Source organism: Parasteatoda tepidariorum, chromosome 3 (genome assembly GCF_043381705.1).
Source record: "Parasteatoda tepidariorum isolate YZ-2023 chromosome 3, CAS_Ptep_4.0, whole genome shotgun sequence".
Classification (NCBI taxonomy): domain Eukaryota; kingdom Metazoa; phylum Arthropoda; class Arachnida; order Araneae; family Theridiidae; genus Parasteatoda; species Parasteatoda tepidariorum.
This window is the reverse complement of record NC_092206.1, coordinates 80,855,442-80,881,444: the sequence shown is the minus strand read 5'-3', so window position 1 is coordinate 80,881,444 and position 26,003 is coordinate 80,855,442. Positions and strand designations below refer to the sequence as shown.

Genomic DNA, 26,003 nt, shown 5'->3' with positions numbered 1-26,003 from the left:
GTTCCCTGGTGACCTGGCGCCAGTTGAGGTGAAAATTAGGGTTACCACAGTAGCTGATTTAAAAATTTATCTAGACCTTTCGCATGGAAATTTGATCAATTAAATTTATGCAAACCTGAGAGAATATCAAATAAAGATGCGGGTCCAGTTTCATAATTAGGCTTTTAATAGTTATCAAGAAATGATCAAAAGGTTTTCACGCTTACTTTAAAATTACTCCAGCACTTCTTTATTACTAGCTTTCTTTCTAGTACTATTCTAGTAGCTTTCACTTTTTTAGGAATCTATGAGGTTGTATCCTCCAGCTGCTTTTTTTGGAAGAGAAATAAGGGAAGAGCTTCAATGTGGTACGCATAATTTTTCATGTCTTAATTATAATGTAATGTTTGAAATTTTGCACATCATAAATGACAGTTGAAACATGCCTCTTCCGTTAGATTAGTAATAACATGTAATCTGCAGGGTGATTCAATACTGTTACAAACTAGGAGAAATTTTAAGTCACGTCATAAGGAGGGAGAATTGCAGAGGATTGTCGCTAGGGCATTTCCCAATCATGGGTTGGCTGTTTAAGCGCAATTGAACGGATACTTTCATTGATTTAATGATTTTAATTTCATGCATTGTGCGATGATGTTACCAGTCATCGGTTTCTACCTTTTAACTTATTCTAAATATTGAGAATTATAATATGGCCAGTGTTTAGAATGCGCTCTAGTTCTCTTCGAGTTTGCAATTGTCGCACTGAATCATCCTGTATAGAGGATGTATCTCATTTCTTAGAATATTATTGCCTTCAGTGTCTGTCACCTTAGTGTCGGTTAGCCTTCAATGCTTTAGAAATTCTGTAAGAGTATCATCTAACCACATTTGATAAGTAAAACGTGCAAACATTTAGAGAGATGTTTAAAGTTAGTTTTGATTAATCAGAACGATATATATAAAATTTGGGAAACATATCAGTCTGATAGATAAGTCTCAATTAACAGAATTTCCAACAGCCATATATAAGATTTTTTCTTTTAGTTGAAAAGCAATACTGTAAAAATCATATCCTGGCGGGAATTAGGTAAAAAATCGTAAGCAAGAACAATTGGTTAAAACTCGTATCCCAAAAGCTTTATACAAAAAATCGTAACCCAAAAAGCATTTGATAAGAAGTTAAATTAGTAATATTTGATAAACAATAATTCGATAAACAATTAAATTAGCAAAATTTGATAAACAATAAAATCTTTACAGTATAAGTTAAAAAAAACACCAAAACCTTAGTAAGAAATCGTATACGAGATACGATATTTTATTAATAAAAAAATATCGTACCCTGGAGGGCATTAAGAATTATATTTTTGATCAATTTTATCTGCAGAATGAGCTTAGCTGTCTTTCAATTTTAAGCAGCTCATTATTTCAGTTTTCTAAAAGAAAAATTTTGTCAATATGCTTCGCATTGTGTTTTGACGGTTCTTCTTCCTTTACGCTTCTCATTGCATTAAGTTATAGTATATCCTCTTTCCTAACAATTCGCTTAGGAGCCATTTGGTGGGCTTTATAATTTTTTCTAAAGTATACTGATATCAGAAGCCTATTTTTGAAATGTAGGAAGTGAAAGTTTCTGAAGTGAAAGATGGTCCATTGAAAATTGGAGATATTTTGGGGAAGGATCATATGTTAGTCTTGCTTAACCATTGGATTTTCTATTTTTCAGAGGATAAACATACGAAGTGACAACGCTAATTTCCATTTATACGAAGCCTGATTTAAGGTACGTGATATCACAAGCCGATTAGTAACCCGATTTTCCACCTCCGATTCTCCATGCTTTCAGGAATAAGCATTATCGGGCGAAGGCAGAAGTGATGATTGGCTCTCAGAATCAGGGGAGTGATGATTGGCTCTTTTCGTCACGAGTTTTTTATTTATTGATTATTATCATTATTTTTATTTTTTTTTTGCCTATACTTACAAGGTGGGATTTTTAACTTATCGTGTAAATTTGACGAGCCTATTTTCAGGCTATGGCAAAAGCCGGCTTTAAGACGTCTTTTTTCAGTTATGGAGTAAATAGGATGTAAGCGTACATCTGGAGTGGAAGGTTCCAAGAGCATTTGGTAACAAAGGGTCGAGGAGTGAACTTAGAAAGCCACTCTTTAGTAAATAATTTTAAAAAATTTTGCAAATTGTATGATAGTATAGCTTAAATGCGTGTCAAGGACTTATAGATGTTTTTCCAAATAGAAGAATAAATAAAGGCAAGGTAAGATATACTCCTTATTTTCCACTGCCAACATGTAGTCATTAATTCACTTGTAGTTTGAAAAAGTGTCACTTAGAACTTTCATTCTTCTAACTGTTTCATTCACATCAATAATAAATTTAATTCCCATACAATTGCTATTTATGATTGGCGATACCTATAAATGAAAATACATTTGTGTGATTTCTTTTAATTACAGGTGAATATGTGATACCTAAGGGTGGTTTGTGTTACGTAAATACTTATCTTCTTCATAGAGATCCAAAAGTTTTTCCCAATCCTGAAAAATTTGATCCCGATCGATTTTCTCCAGAAAATAGTGTGGGAAGACATCCTTTTGCATATGTACCTTTCTCTGCAGGACCTCGAAATTGCATAGGTGGGTCTTGTAAATAAATTATATGCAGATTTGGGAGTGGTCATTTTTAGTCGATCATTTTAGTTTAATGTACGTAAATAGTTAGTTCTGTATAATTTATTTTTAAATTTTTCAATCATTTGTTTCTGGTTGTACATAAAGAGTCATAAAGCAAAGTACTCATGTACTCGTGTGTACAAAGTACTCATCAATCACTTCAATCCTTGTAATCTTGAGCACATTGCCTTTTGATTCATGCCACTTTAAAAAAGAATACATGTTCTGCACTTAACATGTTTTCAACCAAAAATTATAATCCCATATAAAATATCAACTAACACCATTTTTCACCAAATTTAAAAAAAATATGCAGTTTAGTATATAAGGATAAAGTAAGGTGGTTTGTTTTAAGAATATTTTATACAGGAAAACGTATTCTCTATTTCCTGCCATGTAAATACAGAGTTATTCGAAAGTTTTTGTCGGACTATACTGAGAAGGTTTTCCATGTCTCCCCTTTTGCCAACAATCTGCCAGACTGTGAAACCATTTCAGTGCTGTGTGTCACTCAGTAACTATTTATATGCTATTTCGTGAGTAGAATGAGTTTAGATACAGTTTTTGCCGCACATCATTTTAGAACATTTATAACATGTGTTAAAAAAACTGTCTTTTTCTATTAATAAAATTGCTCATGTTTCATTCATAGTTATTACTAGTACAAAGTATTAGTATTTGTACATACTAGTACAAATTGATTAAATTTGGCCCATCGCTTTGAATAACCCTGTGTAATATAATATGTAAAGGCATTATTGACTTCAGTCATTTCATTTAACATATATGATGATTCAGAACTATTTCTGAAAAATTTGCATGTAGGTCAAGAATTATATACTAAGTATAAAAAGGTCACAGATGCAATGAGATTTCCTGTATAAAGCTGGCCAAGATGAAGGACTAAGGTGTATTTTGGGTGTAGAAGCTTTTGCACTTTTGTACAAAATTGTAAACTTATTTGTGTCGTAAACTATCGATGTTTGTATACATCTTGCAGTCTCTGGTTTAGTAGGGTTTTGGCGTGACTATATTGCGCTTGCAGATAAATATTCCTATATTATTCTTAGTTGTTATCTATACCTGACCTGGAAGAAGATTTTTGAACAATGGCTTCAAATCTTGCTACATAGCAGTGATAAGGCTTCATGAAGATCGCTCAAACCGTAGAAAGTTTCGGATGTGAATTGAGTTCCTTTAAAAAGTCATAAAATATTAGTATTTTTGAATTGAATTCACAAGTTGAATGAATCGTGCATATAATATCGGTTAGGTGGTGAAAACCTATGTTTTAACAACACAAATAAAAGAAAAAGTTTGCGCGATCGGATTTTGCTTCTTTAATTATTCATTATTTTTCATTCGTTATGCTAGGTAAGGACAAGGATTAACGTGGATTGCTTGTGAGTGTTACAAAATTTTGTTCATAGTAATACTTTTGAAACTCGTTACTAAAAGAAAATTAATAATATAAAATCAGCGGTAAATGAAATAAAAAGAAAAGCTTTAAGCACTTAAGAGAGAAATTAATGGAGAAAAAATGCATGATTGTGGCTATCGGGAACTGGCCCCAATCAGTTGCATCATTTTCAGTTTTAAATGATACTGAGTATAGTTAGTTTTAGTTTTGTTACAATAATCTTTGCTTTGATTAGCAAAATTTCTAAAGTCATGTTTTACTTAAGCTAATAACTTGAAGTCACCAGGAAGAACAACAAATTATAGTAAATAAATAAATTTTTTATTTAAGCTTCATTAAATGTGTTTTTGTAAACATTATAATGTATTAAATGTGCATATCCTTCAGATTTGTGCCTGTTTTCGTAATGATGAAAAATATCGATTTATCGATCATTTACTTTCTTTTATACTTGTAAGAAAAATTGGTATCTGGCTAGTAATGCATATTTAAAAAAATTGACGGTGACTATAAAATTAATGATGACTATATAGAAGTATTGCCTCGAAGTTCAACATATTTTAAATTAAACACATTAAACGCAGATAATTTAAATTGAGAAATTATTCCGGGTGTCCCAAAAATGGCTGATGGATTCCAATAAAAGAAGAAAAGTGCTCGATTAAAATGTATGGTTTGTGACATTGTGCTTGGGAAACCAGCGAGTTTCATGCTATTAAATTGCATATTTAGTTAAATATCTTGTCAAAAGGTGGCGTTGAAAAAAAGAAGTAGATACAACCGGTATGAAAATGAAGCAGAGACCATTGCAAAATACCAAACATCCGCTGTTCTACCGTGTCAGCATCAAAATTCTTTGGAAGTGATCACAAAGAGATTGCGTAGCGAGAAACCGATTGGGCATGTCATGGATTCGATTGCTCAGCATCTCCCGAATGCCTGCAGCGTTACCTCTTGGCGGGAACTTTAAATAAATGAGAGAATACAATTTATAGTTTCCTAAAGATACTGCCGTAAGTCGTTCATTTTTACAGTGTTCACCTCTTTTTTTTATTTTAAAAATACGTTAGTCCTTTTTGGGATACTCAGTAGCCTTTCAACAAAGAGAACTTTTTATAAGAAAAATTCAAGCTAATAAGTATATATTTTTTTCATAGGACAAAGATTTGCACTTATGGAAGTAAAGACTGTTGTTTCATCAATCCTTAGAAATTTCAAAGTAAAGTCTTTGGATCCAAGAGACAGAATCAATTTAGTAAATGAAATAACTATGAAACCAGAAGGACAAGTACGGATACAAATTCGAAGGAGGACGGATAATTTTGATTTCAAGGCTAATTATTATTACCCATGAACAATAAATTTATTATTTACAAGCCGCCGCCTTTAACTATCTCACTTGGCTTTTCAAATGAAAAAAAAAATCAAGTACTTCGAGATTCAAAATCGTACATTCAAAAATCAAGAGAATATGTAAGCATTAATTCATATTATACAAGTAAAACTGGATTTGATTTTGACTCTTATATATTTGAATTTTCAGATGTTCGGCTGTAAAATGTAATTAATTCAGATGTAAAATGAGTTGGTCTGCAGAAAGCAGTTGGCTTTATACAATTTTTGTGAATCACGTCTGATATGCCATGAAGCTCTGGAATGTAGACAAATAAGAAGTTCTTCAAATTACAAAAAAATCTTTTATGAATTAAAAAATCAATAAATGAATTCAAAATTATTTTTCTGTCACGCTTCATATTGTAATTCTTCTATAGAAATTTAAAAGGTGGTGTCACTTTACTTACTTGCCTACTAAAATTTCACCAATAATCAACCAGTTACTAGTAGCGACAAATTAGAGTACGTTTCATTGCATAGTAATATAGTGTTATCGAATGGCTGCCGTTTGCAACCACAATACTCAATTAACTTATTAAATGATAACAGTGACTTGATATAGTTCAGTATCTGGCTTGAAAGTTTCTATAATTTATATTTTTTTACACTTATAACTCAGGTAATTAAAGGTTAGTTTATGATGGAATCTCCTCCTGCAGTTTTCTATTGAGAAAAAAAAATGTAGATTTTTAACTGCTGTTGTCAATTTATATATCAAAACAATTGCTCACAAATATGACGATATAGGATACTTGCAAGCGACCTCATTGTGGGTATGGATCCTGATTGGCTGTTGAAACATGACTTTTGTTTATGTTAGAAACTGTACTTTGTAGTTTATTTCGAGTAAGCCTAGCCTGCCAAATATGAATTTTCTTACATGACATTTATATTCATTGGAAAAGAAAGTTTGATTTATTCCTTATTTAACTCAAAAATAAGCACAAAGTCACGTCGAGCATAAACAAAGTTGAAGCCAACAGTACAAAATACAAAGATACGCAAAACAAAAATTATACAACGATACACAAAACAAAAATAACCACGGTTGTAGTAAAGTACGTAAACTAAACAAAGGTTTATAAATTATTAGACAAAAAAAAATGCTTGTAAATGTGATATGGCGTTGAATTTAAATAATTTCATGTTAACTAATATTCTAACTTGTGTGGAGAAACTTAGCTTTACTTTGGGCTGCGTGCAAGAAAATTTTTGTTACTGCCACGCGATCTAGCACACAAAATTTTGCGCGTGTTTTTGACCACAAACAAATTGTGGTTACTAGCCTTCTACATTCTAATAGTCAAGTGACTGGGGAAGATCTCCGAAGATTTTTTTGCACGGGGCGATTTGAATGCAGAAAGCTAGTAACTGCTATTTGCTTGAGGTCAAAAAACTTGCCACATATCCCGCGCTAGGTAACGAGGCAGCAAGCAGAAGTTGTTTGTGTGCAGCATAAGCTGGCAATATCCAGAGAATGTAAACACGTCATCTTGTTTAGAAACAAACAGATGGCGCTGGGGACATAGGTGAAGTGGTTGTCTATCAATAGTGATTGTTTCGAATTGAGAATATCCCATTATCATGAGTTCAGTCACAATTCGGTACATGCAACTAATCAAATGGTTGTGCAAGGCAAGTTATTAGTACAGTTTTAAGACTTTGGTTTAGTATCTTACTGAATAAAATTTTGAATTAAATTTAATTGGATACCTGCCAGTGACGCCACGCTTGTGAGTCGAACCTGATCAACACCTACTAGAATAGAGACCTCAGCACAGATCAATTTAGTTGAAACGAACATAAACTGCACAGTGGAGGAAATTAAGAAACATGCTTCTACGTTCGGGCATCTAAGCTGCGCAACAGGAGAGAAGCTAAGAAAGATGTCCTTACGTTTGGACTACTAAATGATCAAATTTCACGCAGAGGCCTTCTCTCTTCTAGAAGGTATTGACTTGACTGGCTGACCCATGTATGAAGTTACTCGCAAATTTCCAAATATTTGTAAGTGAAATTATGAATTCATTTCCTTCTTCAAATTAACTGCTTTTTTTAATAAGTAAAAAATTTCATCTATACATAATTGTTAACTTTAAGATATGTTTAATATTCAACAAAACAGTTTTCAACATATCTTGACTACAAAAAAGGAAGAAAAAAACATATGCTCATTTGAAACTTTAATTTTTTTTGACAATCATCATACTTTTCTTCAAATTTTTTTAAGGATTGCGTGTGGTGAAGAAGTGTATTCAATTATAAATCTAAGGGGTTTCAAAATTGTGTATGCGTTAGTTACGTATTCAAAAATAAAAATAAAAGATATTTTAATGGTTTTATTTGTTTTGAAATTTGTTGACTTCTTATTAAATATTTATCTATACATTGTCGAATTATATCTTTTTCTACGAAACACAACAACTATGGCGGAAAAAGAAGTTAACTAGGTAAGACTATTTTTTAAAGATAATAAATTAAATAACAATCAATAGCACGTTTTGAAAGGTTAACACCCTAAACGCTAGGCAATTTTTCTTTGCTAAAATAATTTCAGTTATAGAGTTTACTGGAAAGTTTTGAAAAATTGGGAAACAAATTATCTTATTTTGCTATCGGAATTAAATTATAGATAAGATACGATTGATTAGATTATTTTTTTGTAACTCTCTGAAGATATAAAAATGAAAAAAAAAATATGTATATATTATGGCGTTAAACATAAATTCATATTAGATTTCTTAAAATCGGGAAAATGTTGGCGATTGTCAGTACAAGTGTTTTGTATGCAATAATTAAATGTATTATTGTATTAGCTTTATTAGCATATATATTCTACGCAACTTTATACCTTCCCAGGAAACTTGTAAATGGTATTAACAAACTTCCAAGTCTAGGTCTTGGCCTTTTTTATCCTGCTGGTCATGCAATACTTATAAAGCCACAAAGGTTTCAAAAATTAATTGCTCCAGTTCATGTTTGTAAGTTCAATGTTTATTTCTTTAATTTGTACTGCTTGAATATAGTTATTTACGCTTTCCGTAAAAACAGGGTAACTTTTTCATTTTTTATAATTATAAAGTATCCATATTTTTGAAAAAATTAACAAATCTTAATTTGAACAGGAATTGTGTTTAAATTAAATATTACATTGTTCAGGAATTAAAAGTAAAAATTAATTTTACAAATGAGTGCCAAAAAATATGTTGTTTCGTGCTGACAAGCTAATATTGGACTATAATTATTTATCTCAATGTATTACAATACTTAAGACTCTTGCATAGTAGAAAATTATGCATGTTTTAGAGGTAATACTTAAAACTTTTGAAACATCTTTATGTTAAAATTGGTGGCACGCGAATTAAAAAAAAGGAAACTGTAATTGAAACAAAAATATGGTATATTTAAAAAGGTATAAAATGTCGTGGAGAAAACTCTCTGTTAGAAAAATGATATTTTATGAAAAATACTTTCTTTAATTACGCTTTTAAAGCAAGTAAAAAGGAAATTATGTTAATAGAATTTTTTATATTTTTCACGGAAAATGGGCTTCTTCTAGTTTTAAAAGAGCATTAATAATTAGTTCACAATTAAATTAAAATGGGAAATATAGTATATTCTCAAAAAATTTAAATCAATAGATTAACGAATGCAAATTTTAAGAGCTTATTTTGGAAATTATTTTTCATACCAATTAATAAACTTATATATGATTGAAGAAGGAGCATTGTAACGACAGTTCGTCTTATACCAAGTATGTAAAAAATTCATAGGTAGCCATGGTATCAGCAATCCTAATTTTTTTGTGGGTTTTAAATGTGGGTTTAAAGTGCAATGAAGACTAAGACTTCAGAATATATTCATATGAATGAAACAGATTCTAATTCAGTCTTCACTACATTCATTGTAGCTACAGTACATCACCCTATCCACTGTAGATGCAGTACTTCACCATATACATTATAACTACAGTACTGTGAATAGGGCGATGTACTGTAGCTACATTGGATATGGTGATGTTCTGTAGCTACAGTGTATATGGTGATGTACTGTAGCTACATTGGATATGGTGATGTTCTGTAGCTACAGTGTATATGGTGATGCACTGTATCTACAGTGGATATGGTGATGTACTGTAGCTACAATATAGTGATGTATTGTAGTTACAGAGGATATGGTGAAAAAATGCAACCACAGTGCATATGAGAATGCTTTAGTTATCTCCTATATTTGCTTTAAAACTATTATTTGGAATGGTGCATTTGTAAAGATTAAATTGATAGAAAAATAACTTAACTACTTTTAAGTAACAAGCCATAATAGACTATTGATGATTATGAAACTTACGAATTTACGACACCGAGAGCAAAACTGCCGTTTGTACTGCTCTAAAAAAAGGATATTCCAAAGTTGTTCCTTTCCAATGTCCACCTGGCAATTCAAGGCGTATTAGGTTAGATTTGTTGGCCACTCTTTCAGGGGAGTCATATTAGGTGGGCCAGCGTTGCGCCCACAGTAAGGAGTAATAGTACAGACAATGAAAGGACATCCATGCCTTGTCCGGGATTCGAAACTAGAAATTTTCTGAGGCAAGGGATCCCTACACGGATTATTTTAAAGTTTCGTAATGAATTTAAAATGTTACTAAGAACAAATATTCGATGGAATTTCACTTAAATTAAGTTTTTATAGCCTTTTAACGTGTTTATTGAAATTTAATTAAAAATTAAAGGTCAATAAATCATCCATTGAAATATATATATTTTTTATAAAAATATGCAAGTTCAGCATTGAATTCAGCGCTTGTAAAATGTATAATGACTATTAAAATATGTTGAAGCTGTTCATAGAGTTTCTATAGTTATGCTTATATCATGCCATAATGGGCGGTAAATATAATTTAATAATGGGCATATTTCCTGTAATTTAACAACTAAATTTTTCTTATCGGTACCTTCTCAATAAAAATAAACGCTAAGACGAAGGAAACTTATAGACGGAAACAAATTTTATAAATGGGTATTTTTTTTAACATATTTATTTGTATATAATATTTGACCCTCCAAGATCGAGAAAACAGGTTTTGCTGTAATGTTTTTGTCTTTACCAAGTTTCAAAAGCTCGTACTAAAAATGTATGACCTTAGCAATGATCATTAGCTATTATTTTTCTAAATCGTGGATTCCATGCTCTTACTTGGCAAAGTATTTACCAAAGTTTAGTACTACAGTGCACCCATTTAGAAGTGAAGTGTAATTATACTAATATCGTGTAGTGTAAAGTAGGATAATACATGTACTAAATAAAATTTGTATTAAAATATACAATAGGAGAATGTTTTTTTATATTTTTATAGTCATGCTTCTAATTCTTTGTACCAAGTTTTTAACCACTAATTTAATCTACATAAACAATAGGAGGCTTGCGTTATCGCAGCCTGTTTTTTCAGTTCCTTTTAGATGGCTTTGCAATTCAAGCTCGCGGTGCTTCCTTCGCGCAATGGATACTTATGTGCTTTGTTCTAGCCTTGTATTTTACGCTAATACTCTTTATAAAATAAAATTTTAAAAATATGTATCATGTATATCTCGTAAAACTTTTGATTTATAAGCATTTAATTCAGTGTATTAACATTTAATTCAATGTAAACACATAACGAATCTATAAATACAAAACTATAGATATTATAGATATTTTTTAAGTGTTTGAAGGTACACTCTATTCTTAATGTTTATATAGATTGGCAGCATCTTTATACTAATATAAACTCGCAAAATGAATAAAACCCAAAAGATGAATTGAAAAAAAAAGCATAGCTGTCTAATCTTTGTTAATGAAGTACTTCGCGGAGTAGAGGGAAATTAAAAGAATCGTTAAAGCTAAAATATAGCTCTAAATTATTTTTTTTACCTACATGATTTGTTAAGTACTATTAAAACAAAAATAAAGAAGAGTATGTTCCTTGATATGAACTGTTCGATGTTAACCTTTCATTTTTTCCTAACTTACAGTTTAATATGTTTCAGCACTTTCTTGTTCACGTAAAAAAAGCAATTTTCTTCCAGAATTTGTAACCATTCTTATGATTTTTCAACTGCATGATATTTTTATACCTTATTGTCAATATGAAAAAGAAAAAGGAACTTTTTCGTTGTAATACGTAAGAGAAACAAATATAAATAGAAGAAAACGTCAATAGAAATTCTTTAAATTTAAATGTATTGTTTTCAACATGGACTTAATAAATTATATTCTATGTAAATTAAATTCTGACAGAAAGACGTATACAAACACAGTTAATTAAGCCAAAATAAAAAATAAAATTTTTTAAAAATGATTATTATATTTTGTCTTTCTCGTTTGTTTTACGATATTAAGCAAAGTATATTTTTTATCGTTCATCTCATCAAAATAAAGATTTACTACATTCAGTATTATTTGGCATGATCCTCGTGGCCAATGCATGCTATCAAAACAATTTATTACAATCAAGCAATTTTCTCCTACACAATGTGAAAAATATATAAATAAAAACAATCAAAATAAAACAAAATAAAAAAGGACCACTTCGAATAATTTTTACTCTAATGGTCGGATCTTCACTTTCTGAAACTCAATATTTATGTTTCGGCTGGGGGGGGGGGTGACCTCAAATATGTTAATATACAAATGCAGACAATATTTTAGGTTACGAAATTAGAAACATATGATATTTTTAAAATTCGATTTCCCAGGAACCGATTGTTCATACGAAATTATATACTATACCATGTAAAATTACATTCTTTACTCTCAAATTTGTATTTTGATTTGTAAAATTAATTTTTTTAAAATTATGCAAAACTTTGTTTGCCAAACAATTTAAAAGTTTTTCGACTATCTTTACATAAAATAATTTTTGCATGGAATTACCATTGGATAAACGAATTTTATAATTGAGTGTAAAAATTTTTCAATTCTTTAAAAAAAATTCTTGAGTTATGGTAAGATGCGCAAAAAGTAAAATTAATATTAAGAGATCTCCTGACCAAAAAAATATAACCATATTTCCCATATTGCTGCTATTCAATATTTGGGGGTCAAAAATCCAAATCTGCCAGAAAAAATTGCGTGTTTATCCAGAGAAAGTGCATTTTTCTGTTTGATTTCGTAAGTTAAAATATCGTCTGTGCTAATTAATTAGCATATTTGAGGTCTCCCTCTAGAGCTGTTAAGATTGAGTCCTAGAACGTGAAGATGCGATCATTAGTTCAAAAGTTATCCAGGGTGGTCCATTTTTTTCCGCACCGTTCATATCCTTTTCCAGGTGTTGGTAAAAATCTCTTTGCTCAGTAACTATATTGAAACTGTACAGCATTGATTCAGCTTTAATAAGTATCATATAAACTAATATAATACTTTGTACCCATATTAGAATATGTAGTGCCTATTAAAACTGGATTAATCACCATAATATGGATTAATCATCATGGCTGGTCTATACGAATTCCGCATCCGGCTTGCTTCGACCACATTGCTGACAGGAAATGTTATCAGTGATAGACGGATCATGGGTTAGAGTTCCCTTTCCGTCAGACCAACCATGGGAGATTTTCGTGGTTTTCCACTCCATGTAACGCAAAATGTGAGTTAGTTCTAACAAAATGTCGGAGTTAATTAAGCATCGCAGATATTAATAGTAATATAGAGATTTCCCTAAGAAAATAACTATCTTTTCTAAAATAAATTTGCTTTTTAATACATAATTTATATTTTTATTTCGATTATAATTCTTTACTAAAATTATTTAAGCTTCATTTTATTCTATTTTATGACCATCGGTGAACTGCTGACCCAATTCCGAGTTCACGACTGCAAATTTTCAACTCCATAGCCTCGTAATTTTGAACCCAATCCGGAAGACAAGGGAACTCCTGGATCTAGTATTGGGAGACATTTCCCTTCGCGGAGACCTTTTTGGATTTTTATATGGAGAGGAAATCCACGAAAACCTACTGCGATTAGTTTGACGGGAAGGGGATTCTGACCCATGATCTGTCTACCACTGAGGATATTTTTAATCGTCACTGTGATTGGTGTGAGCCGAGTGCGAAAATCGNATACACTGAAGAGCCAAAAAAAACTGGTACAGGCATGAGTATGCAAATAAAGGGGTATGGAGCCAATCAAAGTACAGCGCCGCGATCCGCAAAGCGTATATAAGACAACGAGTGTCTAGCACAGTTCTTAGATCGGTTACTGCTGCTACAATGCCAGGTTTAAGTGAGTTTGAACGTGGTGTTATGATCGGCGCACGGGAGATGGGACACAGCATCTCCGAGATAGCAATGAAATTTTGATTTTCACGTACGACTATTTCACGAGTATACCGTGAGTATCGGAAATCCGGTAAAACATCAAATCTGCGACATCACTGCGGTCGGAAAAAGATCATGCAAGAACGATATCCGAAGATATCCCCACCCCCTCTTACTCCCACTGGTTTATGGACAGCCCTGCAGGATTCATGGTGTCAATTATCTCCAGCACTACTTCACACATTGATCGAATCCATGCCACGTCGTGTTGCGGCACTTCTGCGTACTTGCGGGGGCCCTACACGATATTAGGCAAGTTTACCAGTTTTTTTGGCTCTTCAGTGTATATAAATGCAGACAACATTTTAAGTTACGAATATATAATATTTTTAAAATTCGACTTCTCAGGAACCGATTGTGCATAAAAAATTTTTTACTATACCATGCAAAATTACATTCTTTACCTTCAAATTTGTATTTTGATTTGCAAAATTAAAATTTTTAAAATTTTGCAAACATTTGTTTACTAAACAATTAAAAAGTTTTTCGACTATTTTTGCATAAAATAATAATAAATTCGTTAAAAGTTACTTTTTTTGCATGGAATTACCTTTGGATTAACGAATTTTATAATTAAGTGTAAAAAATTTTCTATTCTCTTATAAAATTCTTGACTCATGGAGAAATGCTCAAAAATTAAAATTAATATTAAGGGGTCCAAGCTTCGCATAGCTCTTTTGACCGAACAAATATAACCATATTTCCCGGATTGCTGCCATTCAATATTTGAGAGTCAAAAATACAAATCTGTCAGAAAAAATTGCGTGTTTATTTAGAGAAAGTAAATTTTTGTGTTTGATTACGTAATTTAAAGTATCGTCTGCACTAATTAACTAGCAAAATTGAGGTCAACTCCAGGAGCTGTTAAGATTGAGTCCCTGAAAGTGAAGATGCGATCATTAGTTCAAAAGTTATCCATGGTGGTCCATTTTTTTCCGCACCGTTCGTATCCTTTTCCAGGTGTTGATAAAAATCTCTTTTCACAGTAACTATATTGAAACTGTACAGCATTGATTCAGCTTTAATAAGTATCATATAAACTAATATAATACTTTGTACCTATATTAGAATCTGTAGTGCCTATTAAAACTGGATTAATCACCATAATATTGATTAATCATCAAGGCTGGTCGATACGAATTCCGCATCCGGCTTGCTTCGACCACATTGCTGACAGAAAATATTATGAGTGATGGACGGATCATGTATTAGAGTTCCCTTGCCGTCAGACCAACCATGGGAGATTTTCGTGGTTTTCCACTCCATGTAACGCAAAACGTGAGTTAGTTCTATCAAAAAAATCCACCACGAAGGCAAATTTCTCCCAAAACTAGGTCAAGGAGTTAATTAAGCATCACAGACATTAATAGTAATATAGAGAGTTTCTCTAAGAAAATAACTATCTTTTCTAAAATAAATTTGCTTTTTAATGCATAGTTTATATTTTTATTTCGATTATAATTCTTTACTAAAATTATTTAAGCTTCATTTTATTTTATTTTATGACCATCGGTGAACAGCTGACCCAATTACGACAGCAAATGTTAAACTCCATAGCCTTGTAATTTTGAACAAAATCCGGAAGACAAGGGAACTCCTGGATCTAGTATTGGAAGAAATTTGCCTTCGCAGAGACCTTTTTGGATTGTTATATGGAGAGGAAATCCACGAAAACCTACTACGATTAGTTTGACGGAAAGGGGATTCTAACCCATGATCTGTCTACCACTGAGGATATTTTTAATCGTCACTGTGATTGGCGTGAGCCAGATGCGAAAATCGTATCGACCAGCCATCATTGGGATTCGAACCCGGTCCACCTCATTGGGAAGCTAGCGCTCTGTCCCTTAAGTCACCACATCTCTTCTTAAGCCTCCTTGGCGTCAATACGGACAAGGCATTTTTTATGGTTTCTCTGAAAGTCCTTTTTCTTCATTATTTTTTTCTTTTTTTAAGTTGAGAATTTTTTTAATTAAATTTTCCATTGATTTTAAATTATTTAGTTTTATAAACACATTTTGAAAGCATAACTATGAACAAAATAAGCATGTAATTTTAGATAACTTTAAAAATGCTACTAAATGGTGACATAGCCAACTGTGCTACCATATTCATCTTGACCAATGAATTTATCTAACAAAAATTAATAAAAAAATATTAATCATTAAAGAACGTGCAGTAAACTCGTTCTTTTTGTTAATGAGAGCTATATGTTGAAAACAAAACTGATGTTATCCTGAAAAACGATAAAACATGAACATATCCATTTGATAAAACATAATCATTCAAAGTTTTATTATATAGTTAAACTAGAGACATATATAAAATGGCTAATTCTTAAAAATTGAGAAAATTCTATTTTTCAAACATCTCTCTGGGGCCATCTAGTTGGTATTTTTGAATGATCTTTAAGATCGGGAGCAAAAATTGCCTTTTTTACCCACAGTCCGAATTTCAGAATGCTAGCTCAAAAAGTTCTGAAATTATAAGAAATTATAACATTTTGAGCTAGCATTCTGAAATTATAAGAATGACACACACTAACTCTTTATTTTATTATTACAAAAAATTAAAAGGTTATTTACCTGTTAGAATACCAAAATATTTATATTATTATAGTAAAAGCTATTTCTAATGTTATCTCAAAAAAGTTTAAATTAAAACATAAATATCAAATGAATTTATTGACTTCATTAGATTAATTTAGAACGTATCTATTAAACTTATATAAATACAGTTAAATAAAAATAAATAAATAATCAGAATTTATACATTCAAAAATGTGAGCAAAAGTTGCTAACGCTTTAAATTTATTAAAACAAACATACTTAATCAGTTCAAATTGAATTTAAGGAGTTCAAAATTATTGTGCCATTCGGGTATGGCAGATTAAACATTCAAATACGGCATTGATAAAAAAAAATCGCATACATGAACTAAAATACTAGGAGTGCCTTGCGATTGTTATCACAGAAAAATAATTTTAAATTACAAATTGGAAATTGCAGTTGACTCATAGTTGTCTGATTTAAATGATTGCGTATTTAAATATTGTTGATTAAAGATAAATGAATTGAACTGTATTTATTAATGAGGAAATATAAACAAAAATATTTACTTTTATAAAATTATATCTTATCATTGAGATTTTTATCTATTTTGTAATGATTAGATTATCAGGTAAAAAAAATAGCTGATAAATATAAAGTAATTCGTGTGTCACTTATTAGTCTACGACTCAAATTCTTTTATGACGAGATTTAAAATTAAAAATAGTTTAAGCTATCGAATTAATTTATCTTTAATCAACAACATTGCTCATTACTGTTTAAAACTAATTGATCAATACGTGTAAGGATATTTTGATAATTTAAACTTTTTTAATTTAATAAACCGCGTATAATTGTGTACATTCAAAAAGTGATTGCTCACAACTTTTAAATTAGTCGAATAAATTTCAAATTTTAAATTTTGTTTATAAGGAGGTTACGAAAAAGTATATCAGTTTTAAATTATGAATATGTTAGATTGCAAAGCTATCGACTGTTTATTTATATATTTTGCATTACTCATCATTTATTTTTTTCCTTATAGATGATTTTGCGTCCATTCTAGGATATAATGTTTTATTCTCTAAGCATGGAATAAGTAATTTTTGGCAGTTTTTAATACCTTTTGTGAGCGTTTTTCGGGCTGATACTGTTGAGGTAAAACACTTTTTTACAATTCCAAAGTTTAAAATATTATTTGAAACTATTAAATTCAGAAGATTTATTTTAGAATAATTTTTGAGTTTGTTATTAGTTTTACTAGTAAATTTATTTTTCAAGTATTAAAATATTCATTCATCTATTTATTTGCTTTGCTTACCAAAAAAACAAGTAGTAGTACTTTATTTACTTAACACTAGAATCGCACAATGGGATATACTTTATATTTTTGAAAAATATATTTAATCAGCCGCTGAACAGCCGGGGTTTCGGACTACTAACGTTCAACTCCGTAGCCTTGTAATTTTGTACCCTATACAGAAAATAAGAGAATTCCTGAATTAGGTATTGGGAGAAATTAGCTTTCATGGAGGACTTCGACCAGAACCAACCTGGAACCAACCCGCATTTGCGTTAAATAAAGAGGAAAACCACTGCCAAGAAATAACCCTCAGGATGATCAGAAGCCTAGTCATCAATATTCTGATTCTCTGCAGGGAGGCTCGCTTCTCCGTTTTAATAACCAATGATCTGCGCATGAAGTAAAACACTTTAAAGTGGAACAGTTAAACGAGAACCGGAACCACTCACCCTCAGTCCCATAGCAAGCTGATCAAACTGGTCTCCTATTCACGCGCTGACATACAGTGGTGCTTGACTTCAGTGTTCTACCGTAATTTACAATCAGTTCACCGTGGGACATAAGAAAAATATATATGTTTCTAAAAATAGCTTGGTGTTCTGTGCTCTCTTATAATTGATTAAAATTGATTAGATATAGGTAAATATAGGACACGACAACAAGATTCATTAGTTTTCTCATTACCTTGAGTATGTAAAAACGTTTTTAACGGAAACGTTTATGTTGACCACTTTCAGATACTAAACTCAGGGATAGCGCATTAGTTATCACAATTCATAGATATGCATGTGGTATTGTGTATATTAATTTAATAATTATTAAACATAAAAAAACATTTCAAAAACTGAGAAGAATTATTCTAGGGTAAAGCTAGAATTTGTGTTTAATTAAAATTGGTATCCTGAAAAACGATAAAANAAGCACACCGGACAAAAATTTAGTCACCCTTAGAGAAATCATAAAAAAAAACATAATTTAATAGCGTGAAACACCGCATTTGGGTTTGATAACCGCCTGGATTCGGTTAGGAAGTGAGACTACCGGGTTTTGCAGGCATGTCGAATCCAGTGTAAGCCACTCCCTGAGGATTTGATCACGCAAATCCACCAAAATGCGAGGATGCTGCTTTCGGTGTTTTACCCGTTTCTCCAACATGTCCCAAAAATTTTGAATGGGGTTCTAGTCAGGCCATTTCACAGGGCAGTCGAGATGTAATTGAGTGTCTGAGTGTTCATTAAACCAGCCATATATCCTTCCAGCCAGATGAACATTGCTGTTGTCATCTTAAAATATAGGGGTATCGACAGCGCATTCTTCATGAAGATGTTGACTGAAAGGCAACTCCTGATCATCTAAAATGTTCAAATAAGCCTGTTGGTTCATGTTAGTGACCACCTCAGTGAGGGGTCCAATTCATAATAAGAAAAAAGCCTCCAAAACATGACATACCCACCTCGGGCTTAAGCCTGAGCTTGCTCACATTGAGGATGAAATGCTTCATCTGGTCTTCGTTATACTCGACAACGTGCGTCATTTGAATAAAGGCAAAAATGTGATTCATCGGACCATATTACACACGTGCACACCAACATTTGCCTATGACCCTAAAAGGGCATTTATCGGTTAATGGTTAAGGTTGGAAGAGAAGGCAGATAGAAAAAAAAGAGGAAAAAAATAGCAAATAGAAACAAAGAAGACAAGAAAAGAAAAAGAAATATAAAATTTAAAAAAAAATGCAAGAATTGAAAAAAAAGAAAAGATTTTTCTATTAGTTAGGGCATTTGATTAAAAGTATTCAGAGCTTTGGTCAATGTTAGTAGTGGTAGGTGCTCAACATTGCATAATTTTGTCATTTCTTCATGAAAATTACGTCAGGATTTCCTCGTATTCTTCTAGAAAATTAATCAGGTTGGTTGCCTTCTGTTTCAACTTTAGATGCTTATAGATAGATCTTTTCCAGGCTGTAAGGAAAATAGAACAGCTTTGGTTGTTTAAAGTGGTAGGATGTGGTAAGCGGACATTCTATTGCACAATGCCACACTATTCCTACTCCTCCACAGGCACATGTGTTGTCAGTAGTAAAGAGGACGATTAGCTGCCTATTCCATTCTGATTGAACCATATTGCATTGCACCAGTCAGCAATTGTCCACGTTCGATGACTGCTAGCCCACTGAAGTTGAGCAGTTTTATGTGCCTGGGGGAGCAATGGCCTCTTATGAGGTGTTCGACTCCAAATGTTCACTGCACGCAGCTCCCGTCGCAATGTTTTCTCATTAACAGGTTGAAATGGACCTTCATTCACTAACTTAAGCAATTCCTGTCTGGTATGGAAGCGATTTTAATTGACAAGTCGTGAAACAAGTCTCCAGCCCCTTTAATGCAGGATCTTTTTCTGACTACAAATCTGACGTCGTCTTTCGTGACTACGTGTATTACACTACTGCTTGTAGACATGTTGAACAGTCCAACAGGTTGAATAGGCACGACCAAACGCAATTGCCCCTTTTTACCGCTCTATCACATCCTTACACTTACCCATATTTACATAAATTTCCGATTAAAACAAAATAACCTCACTGATGGCTACTTGCCTTAGATCACGTTGAGGCAGAGCGCAGTCAGTTCAACACGTCATTTAACCACTGCGTTATTTAACGAAATCTAACGATTCATCGGTGCTTGCACACTTGGGTTACTAATTTTTTGTCCAGTGAGCTTATTACAATCTCCAACACAAGGTTTAGAAATTATTATCCTTAATATATATAGCGCGTTTAATGCATAACGTGTCAAAGAGAGAAAAAAACCACCCATAAATTTTATTTTATATGTAAAAAACTATATTAAGTTGTCGTTTCTTACTATCTAGAAAACTTGGTTTCTGACATCATAAACATTCTAAAAATATGTTATTTTATTTACATGATATTAACGTGTTATACATAATACTTTATTGAAAAGTTAATATTTTATTAGGCAGTTTTGAATCATAACAACGAAATTAAAAAAAGCTGGGTTTACAACTTCCTTCATCCTTGGTTAGGATTAGGTTTATTAACAAGGTGAGTGCTAATCCTGTTTGATATAACTTGGGTAAATAATAAGTATTTTGTTCATTACGAATTACAAGCAAATTTTAAATTTCTGTAAAATTCCCAAAAAGAAATTATAGTCATACATATAAAGATATTAAAATTATAAGGTTAAGTATTAATTTCATAAATTTGTTTACTTTTATTACATTTATATCATTTACCAAAATAAATATTTATCTTCACTTTTACACAATTACCACTTTGGTTGATACAATTTTGCTGAAATTGAGACAGTTATTTGTATGGCCCTGACATACCAGCTCTTTACAATGTTCTTGAAAAAGCAACAAGCTTCATTTTTCTCCTCGTTACAGTATTGATTTACCTTTAGGAACAATGATCTTTCAAACATCAAACAGAGGAACAGATGCTAATCAATCGATTAAAAATTCGAACTATAGCTAGGTTGGATAATTTCCAATAAAACTGTTATTGGAAGGCTACAGGTTTTTCATTTGATGTGTTGGGAGCACACAATTTAAGCACATGACCAAAAATTTAAGCTCAAAAAATTTAAGCAAACAGCGAAATTTGCTGATACTTTGAATTAAAAAAATGTAAGTGCAATTACGGGAATATTCTAAAATTATAACCCATATGAAGTTTTATCAAGAAATAATCGTTAAATAAAATTTATTTTATTAATATTGTGATCTTTAAAAATTTCGCTTAAAATAACTATTTTAAAAGTTTAAGCAATTTGGGAATTTCTTAGTAAATGCGGGATCAGTAAGATGAACTGACGTATTTCTTGCATAGCATTAACTCACAGGTAGGTAATTTCTAATCCAGAGTTCCAATGTTTAAAATTCAAAAAACGGCGAAATTCAACAAAAAAAAAAGTTATGAACGAATGAAATTATGAAAATTTAGTTAAAACCCGAAGAAAAGAGTGTTTTTGAAATTTTTAGCATTTTAAATAGATCAATGGGAGGTAATCAAGTGTTGAAGAAATAAGATGATTTCGCCCAAATTCACCGGATATTGATGATTGCGTCCGATTTGGAGATTAATGTAAAGGCAAAATATGTTAATTCGTCGATTAGAAACACCACCGTCGGTGTAGCAGTGTCTAAGGACATTATGCATTGACGTATTCGGGAATGCAAACATTCAAAAATTTTTGTCTTAAACGACATTATAAACTTGCAAGAACAAACTGGACAAAAAATCACATGTAGTATGGTAAAAAATAGTTATTTGTACTATTCAATAGTGAGAGAAAAATGGAACTTAGATGGTCCTGACGGCTAAAACTTATATTCAACATAACCTCTGAAAAGAGCTAAAGAATTTCTTCTGCCGGCAGAAAGGAGGAAAATCTCTAATAGTTTGGGGAGCATTCGGATTTAATGGGCAGGCATACTGAATTTCATTAAGAAGAGACAAACATTTAAAACGCATCAAGATATATTTAGGCAACATTAGCTCTCTTTTCATGACCTCCAGGTAGGAGCTGATTGTATATTACAGCAAGACAATACTTTACATTTCAAATAAATTGACTTTTCAACAGAATGTCCAGGTACTAAATTCATCTGCCCTGAGCCCAGAACTAAATCTAATTGAGAAAGTTTCAGACATTTTAACTCACCAAATATATGGAAATTATAAAGAATAAAACCGCCGAAGAACTCTCTCCATCTCTCCCTCGTATGCCTCTGAAGGCAGAGGGGTACGATTGTTGTTCTTGTTTTCTAGTGGCGCCATCTATGGCCGAGAATGCGACTTATGCCACAACCATATGTCACACCCGCTTATAGGGAGGACCCATTCATACATCCAATCATTCATCCACAGATCGTAATTTTGACCTGAATCAGAGAACGATCAATCTCATATCCTGTACCCCCAGAGGTATTGATTTGTTATGAGAACATTTGCGACTCGACAGATTTAACGTGTATCAGACACCATTTACTACGCAGGGAGTCTACGACCGGCGGGGCTCGAACCCACGAACTCTCAGACATGAGCCCTGACCGACCAGGCTAACCCGGCCACCCCGTCGAAGAACTCGAACAGTCGATTGGTATGGTATTCTTTCCCCACAGGTATACCTTCATGGTATTCTTGGTATGCTTTCCCCACAGAAACAGATAAGAAGCTAATTAATTCAGTGGAATAACATAGCTTCGATATTTTTAAGAATAATTTTAAAAGAATAAGAATATCCAAATAAGATTATTTTAGGACTGCTGAATGGTTTCATATTAGCTCCTCTTCTTAAACTTTTGAGGCAGGCTATCTTTTATTATTTTTTTAACTTCAGAACTGATTTTTATTTATCAGAAACTGATTTCTTTAAAAATATTTTATTTGTCTGTTAGTATCTAGTTATTTTAAGACAAGCTCAAGATTTAAACAGACTGATATGTTTTGCATAGTTTCAGACATAAGAATATCAGTAGCAGGAAAAAATTATAATTCTCTGCAGATGATTTACATATACTGAACGTAGCGCAAAAGAAAAATAAGATTTCAACTTAGATATAAAGCAACTCAATAACTAATGACCGTATCATTTTGATATCAAATAATTCCTAAAATATTTCACAAGAATCACGCAATATTTCATGCTGTTTAATCTGACAGTGTTTGAGCTATGAAAAGGAGAAGCGCGCTTGGTACTCGTAAAAATGCTTGTTATTATGGAGGTAATGATGGTGGCAATAACTTTTTCTAATATAGAGATAAAATTGCCAATTGATTAAAATCCTTGAATTACCTAGCATATCAATATTTGTACATAATATTATTACTAACACAATTTCTTTTTTAATCATTCTTTGTATCTTAAGTTATGACGAAAAATGGAGGCATAGGAGGAAGCTACTCACACCAGCATTTCATTTCAATATTTTGAAAGATTTCCAATATGTTTTTAACAAGCAGTCAAAGATATTAGTCAACATTTTAGACAAACATTCGAAAGAAAAGTATGTTGACATACTTCCTATTGTTACACGATGTGGTTTGGATATTATATGCGGTAAGTATTGATGCACACAGCTCAAAATAAAAAAAAATAGCATACTTAAGTAACTTTAAATCTAATGTTGGATTTTTAAAATTTCACGTACTACACAGTTTCCAGATGAAATCACGGTAAAAGGTATCGGCACTCTGGGTGTCAATACTTTTTATTGTAAAATCCATTTTATTTTAAAATTTTACAGAACAAGAAACATCTAATATGCCGTCATGTTTGTAGTAGTATTTACTGTAAAATCAATGAATGGCTGTAAATAAATAAATATTACTGTAAAATTTAAGGTAAAATGGATTTAACGATAAAATACATTTTACGGAAGTTGCATTTTCCCGTTAAATGCCAATGCTTTTACCGTAATTTTGCAAAGAAACTTTTACAGTGAAGGATGCAAAGTTCATGATTCGAGCGACTTACATTAAATATGCAGAAAATATTTGGGAAATTATTTTTTAAGTTATGAAACCTGACACAAAGATGTACTTGATCAGAATAACCACATGTCCCGTTTTCTACGATTTGATTTCAATCCTACGTAATTTTATATCAAGATAAAGGAGCTATTTGCAGCGCAAATAGTTAAGGCAGAAGAGTATTCAAAAATTTGTTCTACTAAATAATAGTTTTACTTTTTTTATGCCCAATAGTTCAGAAAACTTGCTTTTTTTTAAAGTTTCATTGCTTCAAACTATTTCACTGATTCCGCTCATTTTGGATTTTGTTTTTTAAATTTACACAGTTAAGAAGGGATGTGAACATTTATTTACCTCATAATTCAAATTTTTTCGACTAATATTAAAATGAATAATAAATAATTGTAGCAATGTATTTTCAACGTAAAATTTTCTTTGGAAAAACGATTTTAAAATGGTTACAAAATAATTTAAGCAAGCATCTTAAACGGTTACAGTATAACAGTAAAAATAACGCAATAAAGTTACGGTAATATTAAGGAGCTAAATCTTTTATACAATTCTCTTGCCTCAATTTATTGGAGCAATATTTTCAAAATTGCAGTTACCCCCATATTTTCATAGTCAAGAAAAATCTGTCTTAAAAAAAGGGAATGCTTGCTCAGAGAAAGTGCGTATTTGTGCCCGATTTCCTTACTTGAAATATAACTGACACAAATAATTTAGCACATTGAAGGTGAGTTAATTGAATTACCAAGATTGCATATTATCATGTTAAAAATATCCAATTAATAAATCAAAATATATTGAATTGTTCTCCTTTTAATTTTGTGCATTCTATATTGTTGCGTATGTCTACTGCGAAATTAAGTATATGTATAATATTATCACTGAAACAACCATTAAAATGTAACAAGAAAAATAATTAGATGCCTGCTAGAATACATTGCTGTTTGATAAATTTGAATATATTTACGGTATTCCTTTGACTTAAGAATTTATCACATTACCGTTTATTATCAATAATATCCAATTAAATTAGGTCAATGTCATTCTTTCTCGTTTTTATTCCTTACTTTGACCAGAAAAAAAGTTATTACTAATTTTGACAGATTAAACCGTTTAATCACATTGACCGTAACATACATACAGAAGTGTCCAATTGTTTTATAAAATATTCTTTCTACTACAAGGTACTAAGTCAGTAAAATTTCTAATTTCCACTATAAGTCCTTTTTTGTTTTTGATTTACATGTGGAGATTTTTAGGATCATAATTTTGAATTGCTTTAATAATTTTTTAGTAAACTTAGAAAAATGAAGCAAAAAAAATTTCTCTTAAGAAGGTAATTTTGCCTTTTTAGAGCGATATCTTAAAATTAGAATAGCAGGTACACCCAATTTCAGAATTAATCATGAAAAGTTTAATCGATTTTTTTATACTAGAATCAGTATTGGGAGCAGAAATGCATACTCAAACGAAATCAACGAGTCCTTATGTGAAAGGTGTAATAGAGTAAGTATAGTTCATTAATGCGGTAATGTGATAATTTAACCTTTAAAAAATACCATTAAGTATTATTTTGAATTCATTCCAAAATAAAAGTAGACGTTTGATACTAATATACTATAAGAGGCTTCAATATTTAGTCATGTAGCTCATTCGTTTATTCGTTTTTTACTTCTTTTTTTGCGAAACATAAATTTTTTATTTTATTATTTATTTTATGCAGTTACATAATTCAATAAACAATCACTTTAATAAATGAATTTTATTTTTTGGAAGTATCAATGTTATGTTTCGAA

At 31.4% G+C, this 26,003-nt stretch overlaps 2 protein-coding genes across 3 annotated transcripts in view; both read left to right on the top strand.

The window, feature by feature from the left end:
* The window catches only part of LOC107450174 (cytochrome P450 4C1), a 64,111-nt gene extending 58,287 nt beyond the window's left edge, over positions 1-5,824 (top strand). The window contains exons 9-11 of one of the 2 annotated variants that reach the window (XM_071178890.1): positions 281-347; positions 2,457-2,636; positions 5,250-5,824. In XM_071178890.1, coding sequence (XP_071034991.1) covers positions 281-347; positions 2,457-2,636; positions 5,250-5,446 — 444 coding nt within the window. In that variant the 3' untranslated portion in view covers positions 5,447-5,824. The remainder of the gene's footprint in view (positions 1-280; positions 348-2,456; positions 2,637-5,249) is intronic. The other variant, XM_071178891.1, reaches the window with a different exon arrangement.
* Positions 5,825-8,213: 2,389 nt separating this feature from the next.
* Positions 8,214-26,003, top strand: part of LOC107450173 (cytochrome P450 4C1-like) — a 31,126-nt gene continuing 13,336 nt past the window's right edge. The window contains exons 1-5 of the mRNA XM_016065917.3: positions 8,214-8,468; positions 17,439-17,551; positions 20,675-20,760; positions 23,595-23,785; positions 25,644-25,713. Of these exons, the coding sequence (XP_015921403.2) occupies positions 8,243-8,468; positions 17,439-17,551; positions 20,675-20,760; positions 23,595-23,785; positions 25,644-25,713 (686 nt within the window). The 5' untranslated portion in view covers positions 8,214-8,242. The remainder of the gene's footprint in view (positions 8,469-17,438; positions 17,552-20,674; positions 20,761-23,594; positions 23,786-25,643; positions 25,714-26,003) is intronic.